Raw genomic sequence first — 20,326 nt, forward strand, 5'->3', positions numbered from 1 at the left:
CGGTCATATGAGAGCTGGCCGGGTCCAAACAAAAGCTGTGTTGAGAAACAAGCTTGTTAAGCTAATCTTTTAATAACGTTGCATTAGGCATTTCGAAGGGTCTTAAGTCGGTTGCCCCCCCCCCAAAGCTAACTTGACACTGCTGTGAATGTACATGATGTACCTCAATTGAATGTTGTCACAGGAAGTGGTGTGGCTACAAGCATGTTCTTTGTGGGGCGCACACGAGCTGTAAATGCACTATGGGCAATCAGATGTTTTGTGGGAATGCTTTGTGGGAGGCAGCATGACTTTGCCCCGGCCAGCGTAAAGGTCAAACGCCAGCTTTTAGATAAGACTCAACAAAGTTGGCAAGTCCACTTTTTGGAATCTTCCAAGAATCACATTTTAGTGTCAGAGAAGAGCACACAATGTTCCAACCGTAAAACATTGAAGATAAGTTGCCTTGCACATGCCGAAAAGTTAAATGTGCAAAGTAAAAAGTGATAGCGGTTTTCAGTTCTGCTTTTCAAGACGTGCACGTTCATGTCAAACTTGAAGTGCATAATGGCATGGCATGACCCGCCCTGCCCCTCCCCTCCCCTCCACAGAAAGTGCACTGTACCTTTAAATGAGAACCTCTCCCTCCCTCCCTCCCTCCTTCCCTCCCTCCCTCCCTCCCCCCGACCAGTAGTCGCTAAACGCTGCCAGAGTTTGCTCTAATTGTGAGTGTCCCACGACGCACTAAACAGCAGTGCTGTGCCGTGCCGTGCCGTGCCGTGCCGTGCCGTGCCGTGAAGTCAGTCCCTTACTGCAAACAGAAAGGCAGTTCGAAGCTGCTCTACAGGTGAGTGTGACCGGATGAGATTAGAGTGGCAACATGCTCGAGTGACGTGTGTGGCAAGTGTCTCCTGGAAAGGTTTAAAAGTGAGTCAACAGGTGGCTCACCTGTTGGGATCCTTGTTTATCTAGACATGACGCATTCCGGCCGGTTCTATCTCCATGCGCGAGACAAGCCGGGTTTAACTGTGCGTGTGCTCATGTCCACGCAGGCAGGTGCAGTCAAGCAGCATTTCCAAGGCGGGCGGGCGGGCAGGCGGCCGGCCGGCCCGGACAGGACATGGATTATTGGCGCTGCTTTGGATCGCGTTGAGGAACAGCGTCCCAGCCAGCCAGCCAGCCAGCCAGCCAGCCAGCCAGCCAGCCAGCCAGCCAGCCAGCCAGCCAGCCAGCCAGCCAGCCAGCCAGCCACTCTCCTTTCACCTATATGGGGAACCAGATGGAGAAACGGACCCATTTAAATTACGTCGGGGTGCCCACATCGGACCCGAACGGGTTTGAGCCGGACGTCGAAGACGGGCCGCGCATCGGCGTCTCTTACATTTTCTCCAACGACGGCGACGGGGACGACGACGAGGAAGACGACCGTTCGGAGCCGTTCCCGCCGGAGGAGCACCTCGCCAAGGACCAAGAGAAGGCTTTCGAACCCGAAGACGAGCTGGAGTGTTCGCTTTACTTCCGAGAGGAGTGCGTTTTCCAGAGGAACACCGGAACGGTGACCCACTCGGCGGAGAGTCTACTCAACAAGTGCAGCCCCGGCGACGTGCTGGAGTTCGTGGCCACGGGGCAGTACCCGCACTGGGCCGTCTACGTGGGCGACTTCCAGGTGGTTCACCTGCACCGAGCCGAGATCAAGAACGGCTTCCTCACCGACGTGAGTCAGGGCAAGAGAGGCCGCATCGTCAACGGCCTTTACCGCTACCGTGCGCTCCAGCCGCAGGTGATTGTGCGCAACGCCGTGGACCACGTGGGCTCCAAGGACCGAGAACTCTACTGGAGGAACTCGGAGTGCTTTGCGGCCTGGTGTCGCTTCGGGCGGAGAGAGTTCAAAATCGGAGGGGAGATCAGGATCGGAAAACAGCCTTATCGCTTCCAAATGCACTTTTCCGACAAAAAGAGCCACGTCCTGGAGTTCCAGTGCCTGGAGGACGTGATTATGGAGCGCAGGAGGAATGAGCAAATTGGCAAGAATGCTGTGATGCAAGAACTGGCCACTCACCTGAACACAGCAGAAGCAGCAGAAGCAGCGCAGGACTTTGAAGAGGAGCCTTTAGGCCACTGAAGCAAGCAAGCGCTTTCATTGCCATTTCTATCGGTTGACAACACACAAACACACACACACAACAGGTGGAGTCACAATTGTTTGCGTTCACCTCCTCAGACAGAAAGGTACACAAGAAGATTCCATTTGACTTTTGTAAGCCACAGAAGCACCTGCAAAAAAGCCAGCATCAATAGCACGCACTTCTAGTTTTCATGATGGATCACTCAAAAAGCCAGCGTCAATATCACACACTTCTATTTTTCTCTCTTTGTAGCGTCATGATGGATCACTCCCAAAAAAAAAAAAAAAAAATCCTATTTCATCAAGTTGTGCCATACAATGGCTTTATGTTTTGTAACTTCTTCAAAGTTTTCAAGATATAAATCGTGAAAACAAAGGCGAAGAAAAGAACCAAATGAAAAGCATTCAAGGTCCAGGATGAAGGACATTTGCAAGACAACACGTGATCCATGAGCTATAGCTTCATTGCAAGCCCGCAATTTTGGAGGCAGAGAAAGTAATGACTTTAAATACTATGTGCGGCAGTTTGCTTGCCGAGTGCTGTCAGTTTGAGCCAACACTATGATTTGTATTTGTGTGGAACGGGTTGTCACAAAAGATTGGTTTCCTTTTTTTTTTTTTTTTCTTCTTTTCTTTCCTTTCCTCCTTAAACATTCTACAGCGAAAAGTGCTCATTCCTGTGAACTTTGGTTTGACCCGGCAAAGGTGTGAATAATCCTTTTCCATCTCCTCATTGTTTCTATCCAATCATCCATCGCCCATAGCTTGAACTGCTCTTTGGCTACGAGTATGTCGACGACACCGTTTGCAGCCATGATTAGCACTTTCACTTTTGATTCAATAATGTTTGTATGAAGAAAGGTGAAAATAAATCTATATTTGATCAACGTACAGTATGAGCCTCTTGTAATCTGCCAAGGATATTTGTTTTATTTTGATATTTGGCGAGGCTTCCTTCCTTCAGGCTGTGTTGTCCATCCTTTTCTTGACATGCGTACACACTGTGCAGGCTGCAAGCAAGTCATTTCTTTGGGAGCGGCCACATTGAAGGATGGTCATTTCGTTTTCTTCACAATTTCTCCTTCCGTTTTTGACATTTTGAAAAGATGGTATCTCTGACGTTGTATAGGCTTTCAGGCTTAATGGAGCTGGCCGGCCAGCCACCTAAAACAGGCAAATTCCTCACTTCATTTTTGTGTCACTTTCATTGTACCTTTATACTAATTAGTTTTGTCCATTTTGTTTGATTGTTTTGGGAAGAGAAAAAAAAATAAAAAAATAAATTAAAAAAAATCAAGCCACGAGACTCGTGCGAGGGATGTGAACCAGGCCTTCCTTCAATTGTTCCACCAGGGGGAAGCTTTCAGTTTGACATGTTGGCTCATTCTTGTCCGACTGTTGGCCACTAAGTCTCGCTGGCTTCCTGTGGAGGATTGGAACACAGCCCACCTCCTCCGGGCAAAAGTGTCCATTTTGGAGTTGGTCGGCCCAAATCAATGCCACCGCCCAAGATTGTCTTTATCTACAAAACCATTTTGCCATGCATAAACGTGTCCCGATACATATGTACGGGGATGCTAAACTATCTGACAGGATAGCAGGAAGTTTGAAAGGCGACGTTCATCGCTGCTTCTGCTGGCTCCAGGCAAGCTCAAGGCAAGCTGCTGGCACTGTTAGATTTGGTAGAGGTAAAGCCAATTTGGACATTCTCAGCGGTCACGTGGCAGACGCAGACCAAACTCCAAGCTCCGAGCGTGGCTGTTTGAAGATGAGCACGGCAGGTGAGCAACGTTTTGGGTCGGTCAATGCATGACACAAGGCCACAAACACCAAGGCGTTTCCTTGGAAATCAAAATTACGGCCCCTTGGCCGGCCAGCCTTCCCGTGTGGACTTTTCATGGGTTTCCTCTGGGTGTTCCGCTTTGCTCCCGTCCACATTCCCAAAAAAAGCAGGGTGGGCCGATTGAGCTGCGACTGTGATTGTAGCTGCTTGTTTGTCTTTATGTGCCCTGCCATTGGCTGGCGACAGGGTGACCGGGTGTCTACCGCCCAAAGACTGGAGGGATAGGCTCCATCTCCAGAGGGAGGAGAAGCGCTTCAGATAATGGATGGATGGAAAGTTAGGAAATCCCATCTTGCCCTGTTTCCAGGAGAGATAAAGAGGTCTAGAAAAAATGCATCTACTTCCTGTGGCCAGTGGTGTGGCAGAGGTGAGAAAGGGCTTGCACACATTGAGTGACAGAAGAGCAGGCAGGTGCGGCCAAAAGAAAAGCACAAAATGTCATCGTTTTAAAGACGTGGGCAGCTGAGCAGGGCAGAGCAGAGCAGAGCAGAGCAGAGCTTAGCTTCTATTTACCTCAATTCAACTACGAGTTCATCAAAGAGCAGCGAGCTCCTGCGGCAATGGCAATGATAACGACGCCATTAGAGCGGAGGAGGATGGAGACTGCGTGTTCCTAAACAAGGCGCACACTTATCTCCCTCCATGCGCCTTCCTGTCCATGTTGTTCCACTCGCTTGCCTGCGAGGCGCCACTTTTTGAACGGTGCTTTTCAAATCACAAACTATCCTGACGAGCGAGCAGCCAACTTCAAGTCCTGCTTCAAGAATCCGCACGTTTCATTAAGCATCAACCGTGGCAGCTTACTATCTCTGCATCCTGTCCAAATGGAAGAATCACATTTAACGCCTGCCTATCTGGTTTGCAGACACGCCCGCAAAAATCCGTCTGGCATTTTACACACGGCTCTCGGTTAGGCCAATCATTCAGGCCTCAGTGGTGGCCGCGTGCGGCTGTCTTAGTAGGTGCTCAACGTGAGGGAGGTCTGCTTCACATGTCTGATCATGATTGCATTTATTGGCTCCAAAATGTGAGCTTCAGAAAAATCCCAATGGCCACCTTGCTGTCTGCGTGCGGGGAAGCTCTCGAATGCCAGTGACGACGACGACGCTCTTTGTTCTTCCTTTACTGTGTGTGGCATGGATGCTGACCTTGCGGTGTTGCACGCTGCATGTCAGCCCCCTAGCTAGCTAGCCAGCTAACTGTGGCTCTCCTTAAGCTGCTATTGATGATGTCATCTACTTGAAAACCCTTTTCTCTCCGTTCCCTGCCACTTGCTCTCTCTGCCCATTCGGTCTCGGCGTTTGTGTCACCTTCTCCCTGGCCAACGGTCAAATCCCATGTGGCACCAAACCGATGCTTTTGTGTTGCCCCTATTGTGCGAGCGCTCGGCCTTCCTCCTCTCTGCGGGCGCACGTAAGCAAAATGGCCTTTCTCCCCAAACCCAGATGAATGAGGAGGCGGCGGCGGTGAACGCAGCACAGAGGGCAATTGGGACTCGGCGGCGAGCCCGCACGAGCATTTGAATCAAGAATCCGCACGTCTCATTAAGCATGCCAGACAGTTGCTTTAAGGAGAAAGAGGTGGCGGGCCCAAAGGATCCAGAGTGGGAAGGCCAGGGCCAGCGAGGGCAACCATCGCCGCCCGTCTTTAAGTCCTAAGCTCCTCTCGGTAGCTGCAAACGGATTGGTGTCGCCCTCCTGCCCAGGCACTGCAGATATGCAGAGACTCCCCACAGCACAGTCACTTCAGCCGTGCTGGAAGAAGTTGCAAAAGACCCAAGGAAGGAAGGAAGGAAGGAAGGAAGGAGGGAGGGAGAAGGGCTGGATACTTTGCATTCCCAGAGCCAGATAAGCGCGCGAGCAAGCAAGCAAGCAAGCACTGCACAGCTCCAGCTCACTTTGCTTATCATCAAGGCTTTTTGATAGACAGGATGTTCAGACGTGTTAAGGGGCCAAATGGTGGCGGATTTTGAGGAACTAAAGTCATCTCTCTTACAGGCATGATCTTCTGTTGAAAGTTCGCTTTCACTTTCCCCCGCATATAGTGAATAATTTGCAGCTGTTTGGAAAGAATTTTTGTTTATTTGTTTTTTTTCAAGATAGCATATGCTTGGCCTGGTGTATATATATATATCCGCCGGTGTCCCCGAAATCTTAACAGTGGTCCATTTGCTGTGTGTGTGTGCGTGCTTTGCTCAAAAGCACACTAAGCAGAATAAAGCAGAGTTAGTATTACTTCTGTTACGTGGCAATGCGCTCGCAGCTTTACTTAAATACGTACCATGGGCGTAGTTGAGTCCTTCTTGGAGCCCGTAACAAAAGGGAAGGATGAACTGTTTCTAGGCCAAGAAGAAAACATTGACACATCATCGTGTGAGGAGTTATTGAGGCTGTTCAAGGATAGAGGAAAGAGCGGCTGACGGGACACCGAGCCGACCTTGATCCCGCCACGGCTTCATCGATGTGACACGGATTACTCGTGCATGCTCTTGTCTTGCGCCTCCCGGTTATTCTCTGTGGCGTCGGGCCTGCCAGTCACCATCGCCCTCTCCGGGCCGGGCCGGGCCAGGCCGGGTCGACGCGCTCGCTCGCTCGCCGTGCTGCTCCCCCTTCGAGCGTCATTCCATTCTCTTGCCTTCCTGTCATGGAGATAGATAAAGGGAAACGGATGTCAGGAACGATTTTCTAACAGTCACTCCGCCTGAGCGGATTTGCCTTTTGTGGCTGTGCAGAAGACTTGAAGTTTTGACATAGTATTACGCAAATCACACTTGAAATATGCCAGTCTTAATTGAACGAATTTCGACATCAAAAAGTGTCCAGATGCCTTCAAGCTAACATTTGGGAATGCGTTATAGAAACACTGTGGCGTCTCACTCGTGGAAATAAAGCACATTGTACAACAAAGCATTTTCAGACAGTTCCGACAAAACGGCGGCGGCGGCGGCGGGATGGACACACATTATTTGCAAGGAGGGTTAGGGTTAGTTCAGGGGTTTCAATTTTTTTCCTTTTGTATTCAATATTTCTTCTCTTTTATTCAGACAATGAGGTTGTCATTTTTATTTCTTACCTGTTGTTACGGATCGGAGTGGAGCAGGGCGACCAAATGCAGCTTGGCCCAGCTTGGTTTATTGAGGCAAAAGGACGCATCAAGGGAAACAGACGGGAACTGGATCTCTAATAACGTGACTGACCGAGCGGGCCGGCAAACAGAAAGAGACTCTGTAAAGACAGGAACCAAAACGACATCAGACGTGAAGACAGCAATGACCCGACAGGGAGTGCAGGGCAGACAGGAAGGACTTAAATACACGACAGGTAACAAGAGGCAGGTGACTGTGATCAGTACATTGATTGTGAGGCAACTCAGGAGGGGAGGGGTGACAGAAACCAAGAGAAACCATGGTAACCGCGACATATGTAATAAAGCACCCGGTGATGAGACATGACACCTGTACTAGTTTCAATGTCAATCTGCTTGATTTTCCAATCACTTCCAGTTGGCGTGCACCTTTTTCCACCTGCTCTGGCCCGGCGTTTGTTTGTCAAACATGGTTCGCTTATGTTCTGGGCCAGCTTTGCTACAAGTGTCTTGAATGTCCCTTTACAGGGTGCAATCCATTCTCAAGGCAGCGTGTGCTGTCTCTTTTGTCTTCACAACTTGGCTCTTTTCATGCCCTTTGTGGGTTTCCTCTCTCTCTCTCTCTCTCTCTCTCTCTCTCTCTCTCTCTCTCTCTCTCTCTCTCTCTCTCTCTCTCTCTCTCTCTCTCTCTCTCTCTCTCTCTCTCTCTCTCTCTCTCTCTCTCTCTCTCTCTCTCTCTCTCTCTCTCTCTCTCTCTCTCTCTCTCTCTCTCTCCACCGTTGCACGCATCCGCCGGACTCCCTGCTCAGGCTTGACACTTTAAACACACCTGCTTCAGCCTGTGCCGCAAGCGGAATACCAATGAATTTACATGCACATGCACATGCACATGCACATGCACACACCACACCACACAGCGCGAGCAAAATGTCCACATTGGCCACGCTGAGCACACGCACGTGCTGTTTGTGTTTTTCAGACAAGACTTCCTGTAGTCACAGAAAGAAGGAGGCCAAGAAACGGAAAATGACGCCGCTCTGTGCAACAAAATGCGTTTTTTTTTCCTTTTGTCCCCCCCCCCCCCCCCCCCCCCCCCCCCCGCCCTCGAAAATAACACAAGGTGCACGTGCTGCTTAGGTCAAAAGAATTTTAAGCGGCTAACTATAAGCCCTTGAAGACCTCTTGTGTGTTTGAATACGCGTGCACGTTCACAGTGGTGCACACTTCCTTTCCGTGCTCAGTTGTTGTCCAATTTCTTGGCTTGCCCCTTGTCCTCATCACTTGTTGACTCACGCATGTGATCTCTCGCTCCTTTGTCAATGCTGGCCGCCGCCGCCGTGGATCTTTCCCTCCTTCCACTCCAGGGGCCATCACGGGATTGTCTTTGTCTGCACCTGCCATCACATCATTTGTCATTGTTCATGAATGGTGCTGCAATCCAAATGAATTTGGTTTGGTTTTAGTCAATGTTGACCGTTTTCAAAATGTGGACGTCGTTGCTAGGCTGTACGCTTCCAGACCTAAATTGTTGTCTGCTTATGGACCCTAATTGCTCTCGTACAAGTTCAATTGTGCGGCGTGTACGTAGTACACAGCTAGTACTTTCCGTTGCGAGCTTATGACCGGGCTGAATTTGTCTGACCTTTTCCTGACACCTAGTGGAAAAGAAGACAAATGAAAAGCAAGCTCTTGACAGAATGAAAGAAGCAAGCAAGCAAGCAAGCAAGCAAGCAAGCAAGCAAGCAAGCAAGCAAGCAAGCAAGCCAGCAAGCCAGCAAGCAAGCCAGCAAGCAAGCCAGCAAGCAAGCCAGCAAGCAAGCCAGCAAGCAAGCCAGCAAGCAAGCAAGCCAGCAAGCCTTGGCCTGGTCTCGCGCTAACACTATCTTCCTGTAACGCTGGCTGGTGAGATTGACGGCTCCGCTCAAATTGGACAATTCGTCGTCACTTTGAAGAAAACTACAGTGGCATGATTGACAAGGCCTGGAGAGAGTGCTGGAGCCACTTGTCAGAGCAGCGAGTGTCAACCAAGCACGCCAGGCATACAATTGCTGGCCGTCGGCCGGCCCAGTGGGAGGGAGCATTGAACAGGGATGACAGACAGACAGAGTGACAAACTCCTGCATTTCACATTCCCTTCAATGTGAATGCAGCGCAGGGGGCAAAGCAGTCCGCGGGAACTTATTAGCTAGCTAGCTAGCTAGCTAGCTAGCTAGCTAGCGTCAAAGTGACGTTTCCTTCGGGATGGTCAGCTCTGGAATCGGAACAGGACACGGCTTTTCAAAACATTTCAACTCCTGAAGAAGGACAAGTGAGCAAATGTACTGTAGTAAATGAAAGAAATATGGGGGGGCATGGTGTCTCAACACTAGATGGTACTGCAGTGAGCAAATGTACAGTAGTAAATGAAAGAAATATGGGGGGGCATGGTGTCTCAACACTAGATGGTACTGCAGTGAGCAAATGTACAGTAGTAAATGAAAGAAATATGGGGGGGCATGGTGTCTCAACACTAGATGGTACTGCGTTACAACTTGCCTGGCAATCCTGCATCACAAATTCACTTCATCTTGAGCCAAATGGCTTTGGATTTGTTTTGTCCTCTTTGCTTCATTTTCCACACGGATGGGGATGTCAGGCTGAAAATGTGTGGCTTTACTCCAAGATGACGGGAAAATGAAAGAATTACAAGCTCCTCCGGTGAGAGGGATAAACGTCTGGCCTAGTTCAGGGAAAAGGCAAACGTAACCACAGCCCAATATGAACATTCCAGATGATTATGCCAACAAATCCGAGTTTCGTGCCGACGTAAATGTTCCGAGGGGCCAATGATGACTCACTGGTGTGACAGCCAGGACCGCTTGTTGCTTTTCATTCCTCCAGGTTCTTATTTCAGCAACACAAGACGTCAACAAAGTCGATGATCCAATGGCTAAAAAGCAAGCGCGCAGCGATGGATGGCGCCGTGTGCTCTCCCTCAGGTCACATGTGAGTTTTCCACCATGTTGCCAAACAGGCCCTATATTTAGTACAGGAATGTACACAGAGGCCGGTCGGTCGGTCGGCTGGTCGGCCTGCCTGCCTGCCCGACCGACCAAAACAAGCAGCATGTAGCAAGAGACAGACAGTCAAGCAGCATCAACACGAGAGAGGAAAGCAGGAGAAAATACGTACAAGCAAATGTCAAGGCGTCACTTTTGCTTGCTGCAAATGCGTTGAAGGAGCCTCCACAAGTACGAGCAAGAAGGTAAGACTTCAATCCCAGGCTGCTGAACAATAGACAGAGGTGGGCACGCGACCTGGGCACCCTTGGGGCCTTCATCATATGATGGTCCGGCCGTTCTTGTCATTGGCTCCGTCGTCCGGTCTGCCCCTTTGTCCATCGTCAGTCGGTGTGAACAGCAAAGCAAAAGCAACAGATGAGAAAGCCACTTGGACTCAAATGAGTGGCGTTAGGCGGCTGCTTCACACAGACATCCAGACAAGTGAAGTGGACGCAAACTGACAAATGAGCACATCCATCTATTCTCACCTGAAGATGAAATTGGGCTATTGGGCTGGCTGGCTGGCTGGATGGATGGATGGATGGATGGATGGATGAAAAGACACCTCGCTGTGAAATACATACTAGGCCAAAGCGACCACTTTCTTTCCTTCCTTCTTTCCTTCTTTCCTTCTCTCTCTCTCTCTCTCCCCCCCCCCCTCAGGATGGAGCGAGCAGCAACGGAGGCGTTCCACTACAAAGACAAAGAGCAGTCATCCAAAGTCCTCCGACAGCTGGATAGCCTGAGACGCGAGAGGTTGCTGACCGACGTGTGGCTGTGTTGCGGCGACACAGAGATCCCTTGCCACCGCAACGTCCTGGTCTCCAGCAGCCCCTACTTCCGAGCCATGTTCTGCAACAACTTTGCCGAAAGGCAGCAGAGCAGGATCCGGCTGCGAGGCCTGTCGCCGGCCATCTTGAACGCCGTGGTGGACTACGTTTACACCGGCCAGGCCGCCATCAGCGAAGAAAACGTGCTGCCTCTCACGCAGGCCGCGTCCATGCTGCACTTGGCGGCTCTTTTTGAGGCCTGCTGCGCCTTTCTCCAGGATGGGCTGAGCCCCGACAACTGCTTGAGCATGATGAGGCTCTCGGAGATGATGGGCTGTCAGAGCCTGGGAGAAAAGGCAAAGGAGGTGGCCACAAAGAGCTTCGACCGCGTGTCTCGTTCCCAGGATCTGCGCGAGCTGTCTTTGCCCGAGCTGGTGGGCTACCTGGAGGACGACGGCCTGTGCGCAGAGGAGGAACAGGTCTTTGAGACGCTACTCGCGTGGATCCACCACGAGCCTTTATCCAGGCACACGGCCATCGGCGAGCTTTTTAAGAAAGTGCGCCTCGGCCACGTCCACCCCACCTACCTGTTCCAGTTCATGGCCAGCGACCCGCTGATCCGCTCCTCCGCCCTCTGCGTGGAGCTCATCGAATCGGTGCGTCGCCTCATGTTTTGTGTCAGCGACAACTATTTGGACCACCTCCAGCCTCGCCGCCGCACCTACACGGACAATCTGCTGGTGGTTGGAGGCAGGAAGAACAATGAGCAAAGCTCAAGAGAAGCTCTGATGTATGTTGAGAAGTGCCAGGAATGGAAGCATTTGGCCAAACTTCCCATCAGACTGTACAAAGCTTCATACGTGGCCCTTCACGGTGTGGCCTACGTTATCGGAGGCCTGAGCACTGAGGCCAAATCCTGCCGAGTGCGCTCCAGCGTCTACGCCCTCTCGCTTAAGACCAACGAGTGGCGGGAGGCGCCGCCCATGCTCCAGCCTCGCTTTAGCCACCAGAGTGTCTCCTACCTGCACTTCATCTTGGTTTTGGGGGGACTGGGATCCGATAGACGGCTCACGGACAGCGTGGAAAGGTAACGCGAGATGGGAGATTTTGAGTCTCGGTGTGGTGGTATCTCTTTTTTGGGTTTGTTTTTCTCCCCCCCCCCCCCCCCCATGGTCTCAGGTACAACAGCATGTTCAACCAATGGGAGTCGATGGCCCCCATGCCCGAGCCTGTGCTGCACCCTGCCGTGGCCGCCACCAACCAGAGAATCTACATGTTTGGAGGGGAAGATGCCATGCAGAATCCCGTCCGACTCATTCAGGTGACGTTGGCTGCCGAACCGCTCTTTCCGAATCCCGATGCCTGCCTGCATGAGCGATGATGCAACGTGATCATTTTAATGAACAATAGTCATCTTTTGGTGCTGCCTGCCTTGCAAACAAAGTTGCCGCGGAGCGGATGGAGCGGGGCGACCAAATGCAGCTTGGACCAGCTTGGTTTATTGAAAGGAACTCAAAAGGCAAACTGACATGACTTAACAAACAATAACTTGACTGACTGGCCGGCCGGCTGGCTGGCCGGCCGGGACGTGAAACAAGAAGACAGACAGCAGGACATGACGACAGTAGGACAGCACGACAGCAACAATGATCCGACCGGGGGTGAGGGAGGGGCAGACAGGACTTAAATACAAAACAGGTAACAAGCGGCAGGTGACTGGGGTTACATTGAGTGAGGTGACACAGGAGGGTAGGGGAGGGGAGGGGAGAGGAGGGGAGGGAAAGGAGGGGAGGGGCGACGCCAACAGAAACCATGGCAACCTAGACACATAGCAAAACTGGGGACGAGACGTGACAAAAGTGCTCTAATTGGAGCAAGTTATATGAGCGTTAGAACAATAAATGAATAACAACAAAACCAAGGCCAAAGAATAAAATGTGTATTCATAGCACAAGTTCAAATGGAGAGAGAAATTCCCCCAAGTTGTTTATTGCCTGGCTTTTGATTCATCTGAATTTCCTTCCTTCCTTCCTTCCTTCCTTCCTTCCTTCCTTCCTTCCTTCCTTCCTTCCTTCCTTCCTTCCTTCCTTCCTTCCTTCCTTCCTTCCTTCCTTCCTTCCTTCCTTCCTTCCTTCCTTCCTTCCTTCCTCCCTTCCTTCCTTCCTTCCTTCCTTCCTTCCTTCCTTCCTTCCTTCCTTCCTTCCTTCCTTCCTTTCCTTCCTTCCTTCCTTCCTTCCTTCATCCACTCCTCTTCTGTAGGTGTATCACATTGCTAGGAACTTGTGGTGCAAGATGGAGAACAGAACGGTGAAGAATGTGTCCGCTCCAGCTGTTGTGATGGATGAAAAAATCTACATTGTCGGAGGTACTGCGGCGCCACCGATAACCCCTAGTGCTACCTTTGTACTAGTTGACAAGCTGACCGCTTGCTTAGCTAGCAGCCCGTGCTTTGAGCCAGCAGGTGAAGCGGTGACAGCGCCAGTTCTATCACCGAGTGGGGAAAGCTGTTTTGCAAAACAGCAGACCATGAACATTGGAGTTGTGTGGCGACCACCTCTACCTAGTGAGCCAAAGCTAGCCAGCAAGAGCAAGAGCAGCATTCCCTTGTTGCTCTGCTGGTAGTAGCTGGTGTCACCAGCCAGCCAGCCGGCCGGCTAGCCAGCTAGCCAGCCGGCCGGCCAAGCAGCTGCATCAGCAGATCCTGGCTGGCCTCCAGCAACACGCTGTCGTTCTTCCATCAGGACTACGGCTTTCGCCGTGTTTTTGTTGCCTGCCTCACAGCAATGTCTCGGCAGGATACACCAGGAGGATGCTGGCGTACGACACCAAGGCCAACCGCTTGGTCAAGTGCGCCAACCTGAACGAGAGGAGGATGCATCATTCGGCTACGCTGCTCCATAACAAAGTGTACGTCACGGGCGGACGCTACATCAACAGCCGGGACGTTGTGGAGGATTCGGACCATTTGGAGTGCTACGACCCAAAGACGGACGCTTGGACAGTCAAAGGGACTCTGCCGTATAAACTCTTTGACCACGGCTCTCTTACGCTGGCAAGCGTGCTTCACGGACCGAGCGACTCATGGCTGAGAGAGCCATTGACAGCACAATGACCTTTTTTAAAAATGCTATGACAATTTGTTTCGGAGTCGGTCATTTTCTCGCTCATAGATGCAAAAGTGATGTACAGTACATGAATTGCACCTTGACTTTCTAAAGCTATATTCTTTTCAGAGTATTCTCTTCGATATGTTTCCATACAGTCCATTGCTTTGTTTTCAATTCATTTCAAATGTCATCATTTTGTTGTGTGACCCTGCTACATATTTCCTTCTTTTTTGTAATGGATGTACCGCAGCCTTGTGTTTGACCTCCGTAAAAGACTGCCAAGCAAATGGCTTCTCCTTCTATTTTCTCACTTTGACTACGTACTACGTAGTAAGTGGTTGACTTGCAGTATTTGCAATGTGAGTCTCTCGCACATGTCTCAACGTGCCTGATGTTGCTAACACAGAGCCAATCTTTATTTGGAGCCCAAACAGAAACAGGGAAACAAGCTTTAGTTTACAAAGAGCATCCATTTCACAGCACAAATTCAAGTCAAGCTTGCGCTTGACGGAGACGTCGTGTCAGAGCATTTTTTCATTTCACACCACTGGCTATGGGAAAACAGGGGACAGATTTCATTTCATTGAACCTTATCAGCTCAGTTGAAAATGTATACATCATTTCTAGAAGGCCATGTCAGCTGTTGGCTGAATGCAGGTTGGTTACGTTGGCCAGCGACGAGTGCATTGAAAGTCATTGGGTCAGCTTGAAGGCTGCCAGCACATGAACTTCAGGGGACAGTGGCTGGGGGGGGGGGGCTGCCTGCCTGCCTGTCTGTGTGCGTGTGTGGGGGTCATGAGTGTTGGAAAATTATAGGTGAGCCAGTGTTATTTTGAGGCACAAACAAGAGGGCAACAGTGACACCACGTGAGTGAGTGAGTCATGTGAGCTGGCAGTGTCTATGTGTGAGTGTGTGTACGTGTGTGTGTGTGTCTGTGTGGTGTGGGCCAGCAATTGAGGTTTCTCAAAATGTGAACGAGTGATGAAACCCATCCGGGAGCAGCAGCGACAGGTGTTGTGCATGATCAGGATGGAGCAGCTGTCTCATCTGCTCACAACATCACATCAAAAACAGAGAGATGAGATGAGATTCACCCCAGTCACAATTTCCAAACAGCTAAGAGCATTCACACACCTCCAGCAACAATATATATGTGTGTGTGTGGTTTTCTCAACGTCTAGTGGCGGTGTTGCATGTGCTTGTTTGTGTCAGTGTGTGCCCTGCGATCACTTCAGTTCCGGGTGCACATAAACAAGAAAACAAGCACTCGTATAGTTGCCCTGGAAAACCCGAGCTGATCTTCTTCCAAGAAGACACCGTTGCACACCATGTGCTGCTGCTGCTGTGTGACATGTTTTGACAGATTGTCTTATGAATTATGAAGACGCTGGAAAGGTCAGAGGTTGTGGGCTGAAGGTAATGAGGGCTGGGCTGGGCTGTCTTAGTGCTGCAAACATCTTGACTTCTCCATCACAATTTAAGTGGGATTGGCTTGAAATACAATGGGACGGCAGCCCTTAACGCTACAGAAGATAAACAAACCCACATAATACACAACGTAACGCAATACTCGACAACAACTTGATCTATTTATATTAGCACGAGTGACTGACTACACTGCCTTGTTACATTTCTGACCGTTTTGTTCTCATAGTTAGAGGCAGCCATAAAAAAAAAAAAAAATGTTTTTTTTTTTAAAAGACTGGCCACACATATGCCCTGTGAATCTCAGTTCCAGCACATCATACAGTATATGTGCAATACGGATAAAGAAAAGGAGAGGCCTCTTCTCCTCTCCTCTTCTCCTCTCCTCTTCTCTTCTCTTCATGCCATTCCGCCGCTTGCATGCGTCGGCTCTGTCGGAACCACATGACCGAAGCACGTGTTTCTTTGGAACACTTCCACCAGCAACAACTCCAAACACCTGGCCGTGTACTTTCAAATAAAACGTTGAGTGGGATTCCAAAGTACGAGATAGCAGACAGTTCGTTGTTAATGCGGTATTTTTCAAGTTAATCTGAGACGGTGACGTCATCATGTCTCAAAGAAGAGCAGGCATAAAAACAAACACCGAGGCGACTTGAACTTAGGGAACACGCGCACGTCGTGTCATCAAGGCGTCCGTTCGGGCCGGCGGGCGGGCGGGCGCGCGCCTGCGCGTGCGTGTTTCTCTCTCTTCAGCGACGTTTCGCAACGCTCCGGTAGATAAACAAATCCACGTGCTGCTGGCGAGGCAGGAAAGTTTCCGAGGTGGGCGGGGCCACCGTGCTTCCGGCGGCCGACCGCGACAATATAAGAAGCTGCGCAATGACAACACCGCTTGAACGACAACCCGTTAAAGAGCAAGTGGCCAACAGAAAACAGGGATCGATCCAACGATCTATCTATCTATCGATCGATCGATCGATCGTTTAGCGAATCCACTCTTTTGTTTGTTTCTTTTGGCATCTTCCCAAAGAAGGAAGCGAAGGATGCCTTTCCTCGGACAGGACTGGAGGTCGCCGGGACAATGTTGGGTTAAAACCGAGGAGGGATGGAAAAAGACAACGGTGGACAACAAATACAGCAACAACAACAACAACAATATCGCCCTTGAGAGGTTTGTCGTCAATGTGCGTCACCAAACTGTCATTAGGTTGGAAAAAGATCATGGGAAGGAGAAGAAAAAGCCCTTCGTTGATGCTTGTGTTTGTTTCCCCCCTCCCCTTTTTTGTTTTCCTTCTTCTGCTAATCGCTTTTCTATTAATAACTCGACAAGTGGGCAGATTAACGCCGCTTGATCGAAGCCGACTTGACTTGCGTCCCAAACAATTGCTCTTAGACGTGACAACATTCCGAGTGCGCCCCTCATCCATTCGGACGTGAAAGCTGGGCCAAAAGTCTTGTGTTTTCGGTGGCGTTCACAAAGCCTTTATGGGGCCGAGGCACCGCATAAACAATGCAAAAAAGGATGAGCGTGTAGCCTCTATCGGAAGAGCGTGCCACTGTTGTGCTCATCACTGGCCGACAAAAACAAGAAGCAACCAAGTGCAATTGAGTCATTTCCTGCTGCACCAGCTCACTGCTTTAATGTTGTTTGCGTAGCTTCTGCAAAGCCGAGCAGGACTGTTTCAACAAGGAGAACTTGCTGCTTTCTCTGGGCTATGACATGGCTGCCAAGAAGAGGAAGAAAGACCTGATTAACAACAACACCAAGGCCCCATGTGAGTCACTCCCTCCCTCCCTCACTCCCTCACTCACTCACTCACTCACTCACTCACTCACTCACTCACTCACTCACTCACTCACTCACTCACTCACTCACTCACTCACTCACTCACTCACTCACTCACTCACTCACTCACTCACTCACTCACTCACCTTATCTTGTCTGTTTTTCTTGAGTCTGGCTTGATTAAAGATGTCATTAAAAAGGCAAAACAAGATGGCTTCCGGTTGGCCGATGCGCAAAAGCTTTTGTGGGATTGATTTCCGTCCGTGTCGCAAAACTCTGAGCAGGCAGCCAGGCCATTCATGCAAACCATGTGCTTGATTACAGATTTCCACAGGGAAAAGTGGATCTATGTTCATAAAGGAAGCACCAAGGAGGTAAGGCCTAAACCCATTTTGTCATTGCTTATGACATCAAGTAAGCCCTTGTTGGTGAAATGATTCCAGCGCCACGGATATTGTACCCTGGGGGAAGCCTTCAACCGCTTGGATTTTTGCAGCGCCATCAAGGACACCAGGAGGTTCAACTATGTCGTCAGAGTGAGTCCTAATCCTGATGTGTTTCCATGAGGTTCCGCTTTCTAAAGGGTGTGCGTGGCTTATCAACGCTCTGCAGACAGTGCTGATGATTTGAACCGAGCCACTGCGCGTTTGCGCAGATGAGTCCTAATGCTTCATGCGAATGGGGGTGAAATGTCTCCTCAAAGCAGCCTGCCAAAAACTTTGGTGACGCTCAGCAACAGCACTTTGCAAACAATGTAATGCTGTATCATCAAGCGTTAAATATATTGTTGTCATGATCTAACACGTCAACGACGTCATAATATCAATAGCCGCTTTACGGCAGTTACCACTGGAAAGCTTCGAACCCTTATCGTAACAGTGCAGCCAACCTAAAAAGTCCTCCTCCCCCCACCGATGTGAAACATTTCCACGTGTGAAGCCACGTGAGTGGCACGAGGGAGGGAGGACGGACCTAAGTGTGCAGTCCCGTAGCCAATGAGCGCAAGTTCATCTCTTTTTGTCCCGCTCTCTTGAAGCTGCTGGAGCTTATCGCCAAGTCCCAGCTCCCGTCACTTAGCGGTGTGGCTCAGAAGAATTACATGAATATTCTGGAGAGAGTGGTACACAAAGGTGAGCCATCCTTCTTATACTTGTCATCCAAGTCAGTGTTTGTTGTCAACAAATGGCGAGTCTCTTATTGTCCCTCACTCCCGTCGCCGCCGCCGCCGCCGCAGTGCTGGACGACCAGCAGAACGTGCGTCCCATCAAGGAGCTGCTCCAAACGCTGTATCTGTCGCTTTGCGGTCTGGTTCAAGACATGGGCAAGTCCGTGCTGGTCGGCAACATCAACATGTGGGTGCAGCGCATGGACAACATCGTGCAGTGGCAGAAGCAGCTAAACAACATCCAGATCAACAGGGTGGGTGCTGCTGACATTGAGAGACGGTTGACGGACGACAACAAACCTTTCTTTGCGCATTGATTTTCTTGCAGCCCAAATCGACGGGCATGACGCTAATGCAGCTGCCCGCCAGCCTGCAGCTGAATATCATGGAGCGTCTGTCGGACGGCAGGGACTTGGTGTGCCTAGGCCAAGTGTGTCCGCAACTCGGGAGCCTTGCTGAGGATCGCGTGCTCTGGAAGAGACTCTGCCAGTACCACTTCACAGAAAGACAGGCACGTCAGCACATCTACTTGACTGGGAGGGGAAGAGAGAAAATTCCCTTCACGACTCTCGACGTTCTCCATTTCGATTGCTTCGTTTTGAAGTCACAGCGCGTTTCTTGTCAAAGTGTTTTCCTCAAAGTTCCACTACTTTGTGATGGAGTTGGAGTCACGTCTTAAGTGTTGCCCCTCCCTCCCTGACTCTCTTAGATCCGAAAGCGTCTGATGGTGTCAGACAAAGGTCACCTGGAGTGGAAGAAGATGTACTTCAAGCTGAGTCGCTGCTACCCCCGCAGAGAGCAGTACAGCGATACCCTGCACTTCTGCTCGCACTGTCACATCCTTTTCTGGAAGGTACACGAGTAGTACCCACGTTTGTCTTTCACGTCCAAGGTGGCGTGGCGGGCCTATTTCAAGCCTTGTCCTTCCTTCCTTGTCCTTCCTTGTCCTTCCTTGTCCTACCTTCCTTCCTTCCTTCCTTCCTTCCTTCCTTCCTTCCTTCCTTCCTTCCTTCCTTCCTTCCTTCCTTCCTTTGCCACCCCATGCAGGACACCAATCATCCGTGCACTGCCAACAACCCCGAAAGCTGCACCGTGGCCCTTTCCCCTCAAGACTTCATTAACCTTTTCAAATTCTGATCATCGCCCCAAAATCTGGAGCGTGTACATACTGTACAGGATTTCTCGAAGCCCTTCCGGCAGATGACGTCACTCCATGGGACATTGAGATTTCACTCTGTTGACTTTTTCGAGGTACCACGCTGTCTCCAATTTAAAGAGAGCCAAAGAATGTAGAAGGAGCATATCCGTGTGCAAGAAGTGGGAGCAGTAGAAGTGGGGGAATGCTTCAGTTCACAAATTGCTTAAGATTTCTGGCTGTCGAGTCAACCAAGCACAGAGGGATGAATTGTTTGCTTTGCCGCTTCTACTCAAAGAAATCAAACGTAAGCGAGCGAGCGTCAGTGCACCGTGCTGTTTTGTTTTTCTCTCACTTTTTCACTTTTATAAAGATTTGATACATTTTTGAAACGTCTTGCTTTTGCGATTGCAATTATTTATGTCTGACATTTGCGCAACTTGGTGTGCCTTTTTGCAAAAACTTGAAAGTACTGCCAAGGATTATCAACACAACCCTGCTGGCTTGTTACGATCGGCTCCGCATTTTTTTTTCTTCTTCAATGGGATTTGCAAGAACTTTGATCCAGATGTTGTCATTGATCTACATGCTTTGCGATACATTGTGCTCTGCTGTGTAAATAAACGTTTATCTTTCAGAGGCAATTGCGTGTTTGGGTTGCCTTCGTTTCTAGCGCATGGGCAAAGGTGACGAGTAGAGCGCGCTCTTCTGGATTCATTGACAACTGCAGGAGTGCAGCACTTTGACCGCGTGCGAGAGAGAGTGTTTGACACCTACTCATTCTTCGCGATTGCATCCGCGCGGTCATCCTCATCAAGCGCAGATGTCGACAAATACGTCAAAAGTCGTGAAGGATGGTCAA

At 50.2% G+C, this 20,326-nt stretch overlaps 3 protein-coding genes and 1 long non-coding RNA gene across 4 annotated transcripts; 3 read left to right on the plus strand and 1 right to left on the minus strand.

The window, feature by feature from the left end:
* The first annotated feature begins 656 nt into the window (after positions 1-656).
* Positions 657-2,995, plus strand: LOC125975197 (protein LRATD2). The gene is made up of 2 exons (XM_049730425.1): positions 657-826; positions 1,032-2,995. The coding sequence occupies exon 2, from the start codon at positions 1,247-1,249 to the stop codon at positions 2,099-2,101; it is 855 nt and encodes a 284-aa protein (XP_049586382.1). The 5' UTR covers positions 657-826; positions 1,032-1,246; the 3' UTR covers positions 2,102-2,995.
* Positions 2,996-6,008: 3,013 nt separating this feature from the next.
* LOC125975199 (uncharacterized) lies at positions 6,009-7,303 on the minus strand. Its single transcript, XR_007483899.2, has 3 exons — positions 7,020-7,303; positions 6,228-6,585; positions 6,009-6,152 (listed from the first exon to the last, which is right to left on the minus strand). It is a non-coding gene; the product is annotated as an uncharacterized lncRNA (long non-coding RNA).
* A 2,755-nt stretch (positions 7,304-10,058) lies between these two features.
* On the plus strand, positions 10,059-14,236 carry LOC125975476 (kelch-like protein 38). The gene is made up of 5 exons (XM_049731071.1): positions 10,059-10,275; positions 10,736-11,929; positions 12,022-12,163; positions 13,102-13,207; positions 13,638-14,236. Exons 2-5 carry the CDS (start codon positions 10,737-10,739, stop codon positions 13,952-13,954), a joined length of 1,758 nt encoding a protein of 585 aa, XP_049587028.1. The 5' UTR covers positions 10,059-10,275; position 10,736; the 3' UTR covers positions 13,955-14,236.
* A 1,964-nt stretch (positions 14,237-16,200) lies between these two features.
* fbxo32 (F-box protein 32) lies at positions 16,201-20,108 on the plus strand. Its single transcript, XM_049731079.2, has 9 exons — positions 16,201-16,549; positions 17,035-17,153; positions 17,489-17,538; positions 17,608-17,700; positions 18,201-18,294; positions 18,399-18,583; positions 18,658-18,840; positions 19,039-19,182; positions 19,377-20,108. Exons 1-9 carry the CDS (start codon positions 16,422-16,424, stop codon positions 19,464-19,466), a joined length of 1,086 nt encoding a protein of 361 aa, XP_049587036.1. The 5' UTR covers positions 16,201-16,421; the 3' UTR covers positions 19,467-20,108.
* Positions 20,109-20,326: the final 218 nt, after the last annotated feature.

The sequence above is a fragment of the Syngnathus scovelli genome, chromosome 9 (genome assembly GCF_024217435.2).
Source record: "Syngnathus scovelli strain Florida chromosome 9, RoL_Ssco_1.2, whole genome shotgun sequence".
Classification (NCBI taxonomy): domain Eukaryota; kingdom Metazoa; phylum Chordata; class Actinopteri; order Syngnathiformes; family Syngnathidae; genus Syngnathus; species Syngnathus scovelli.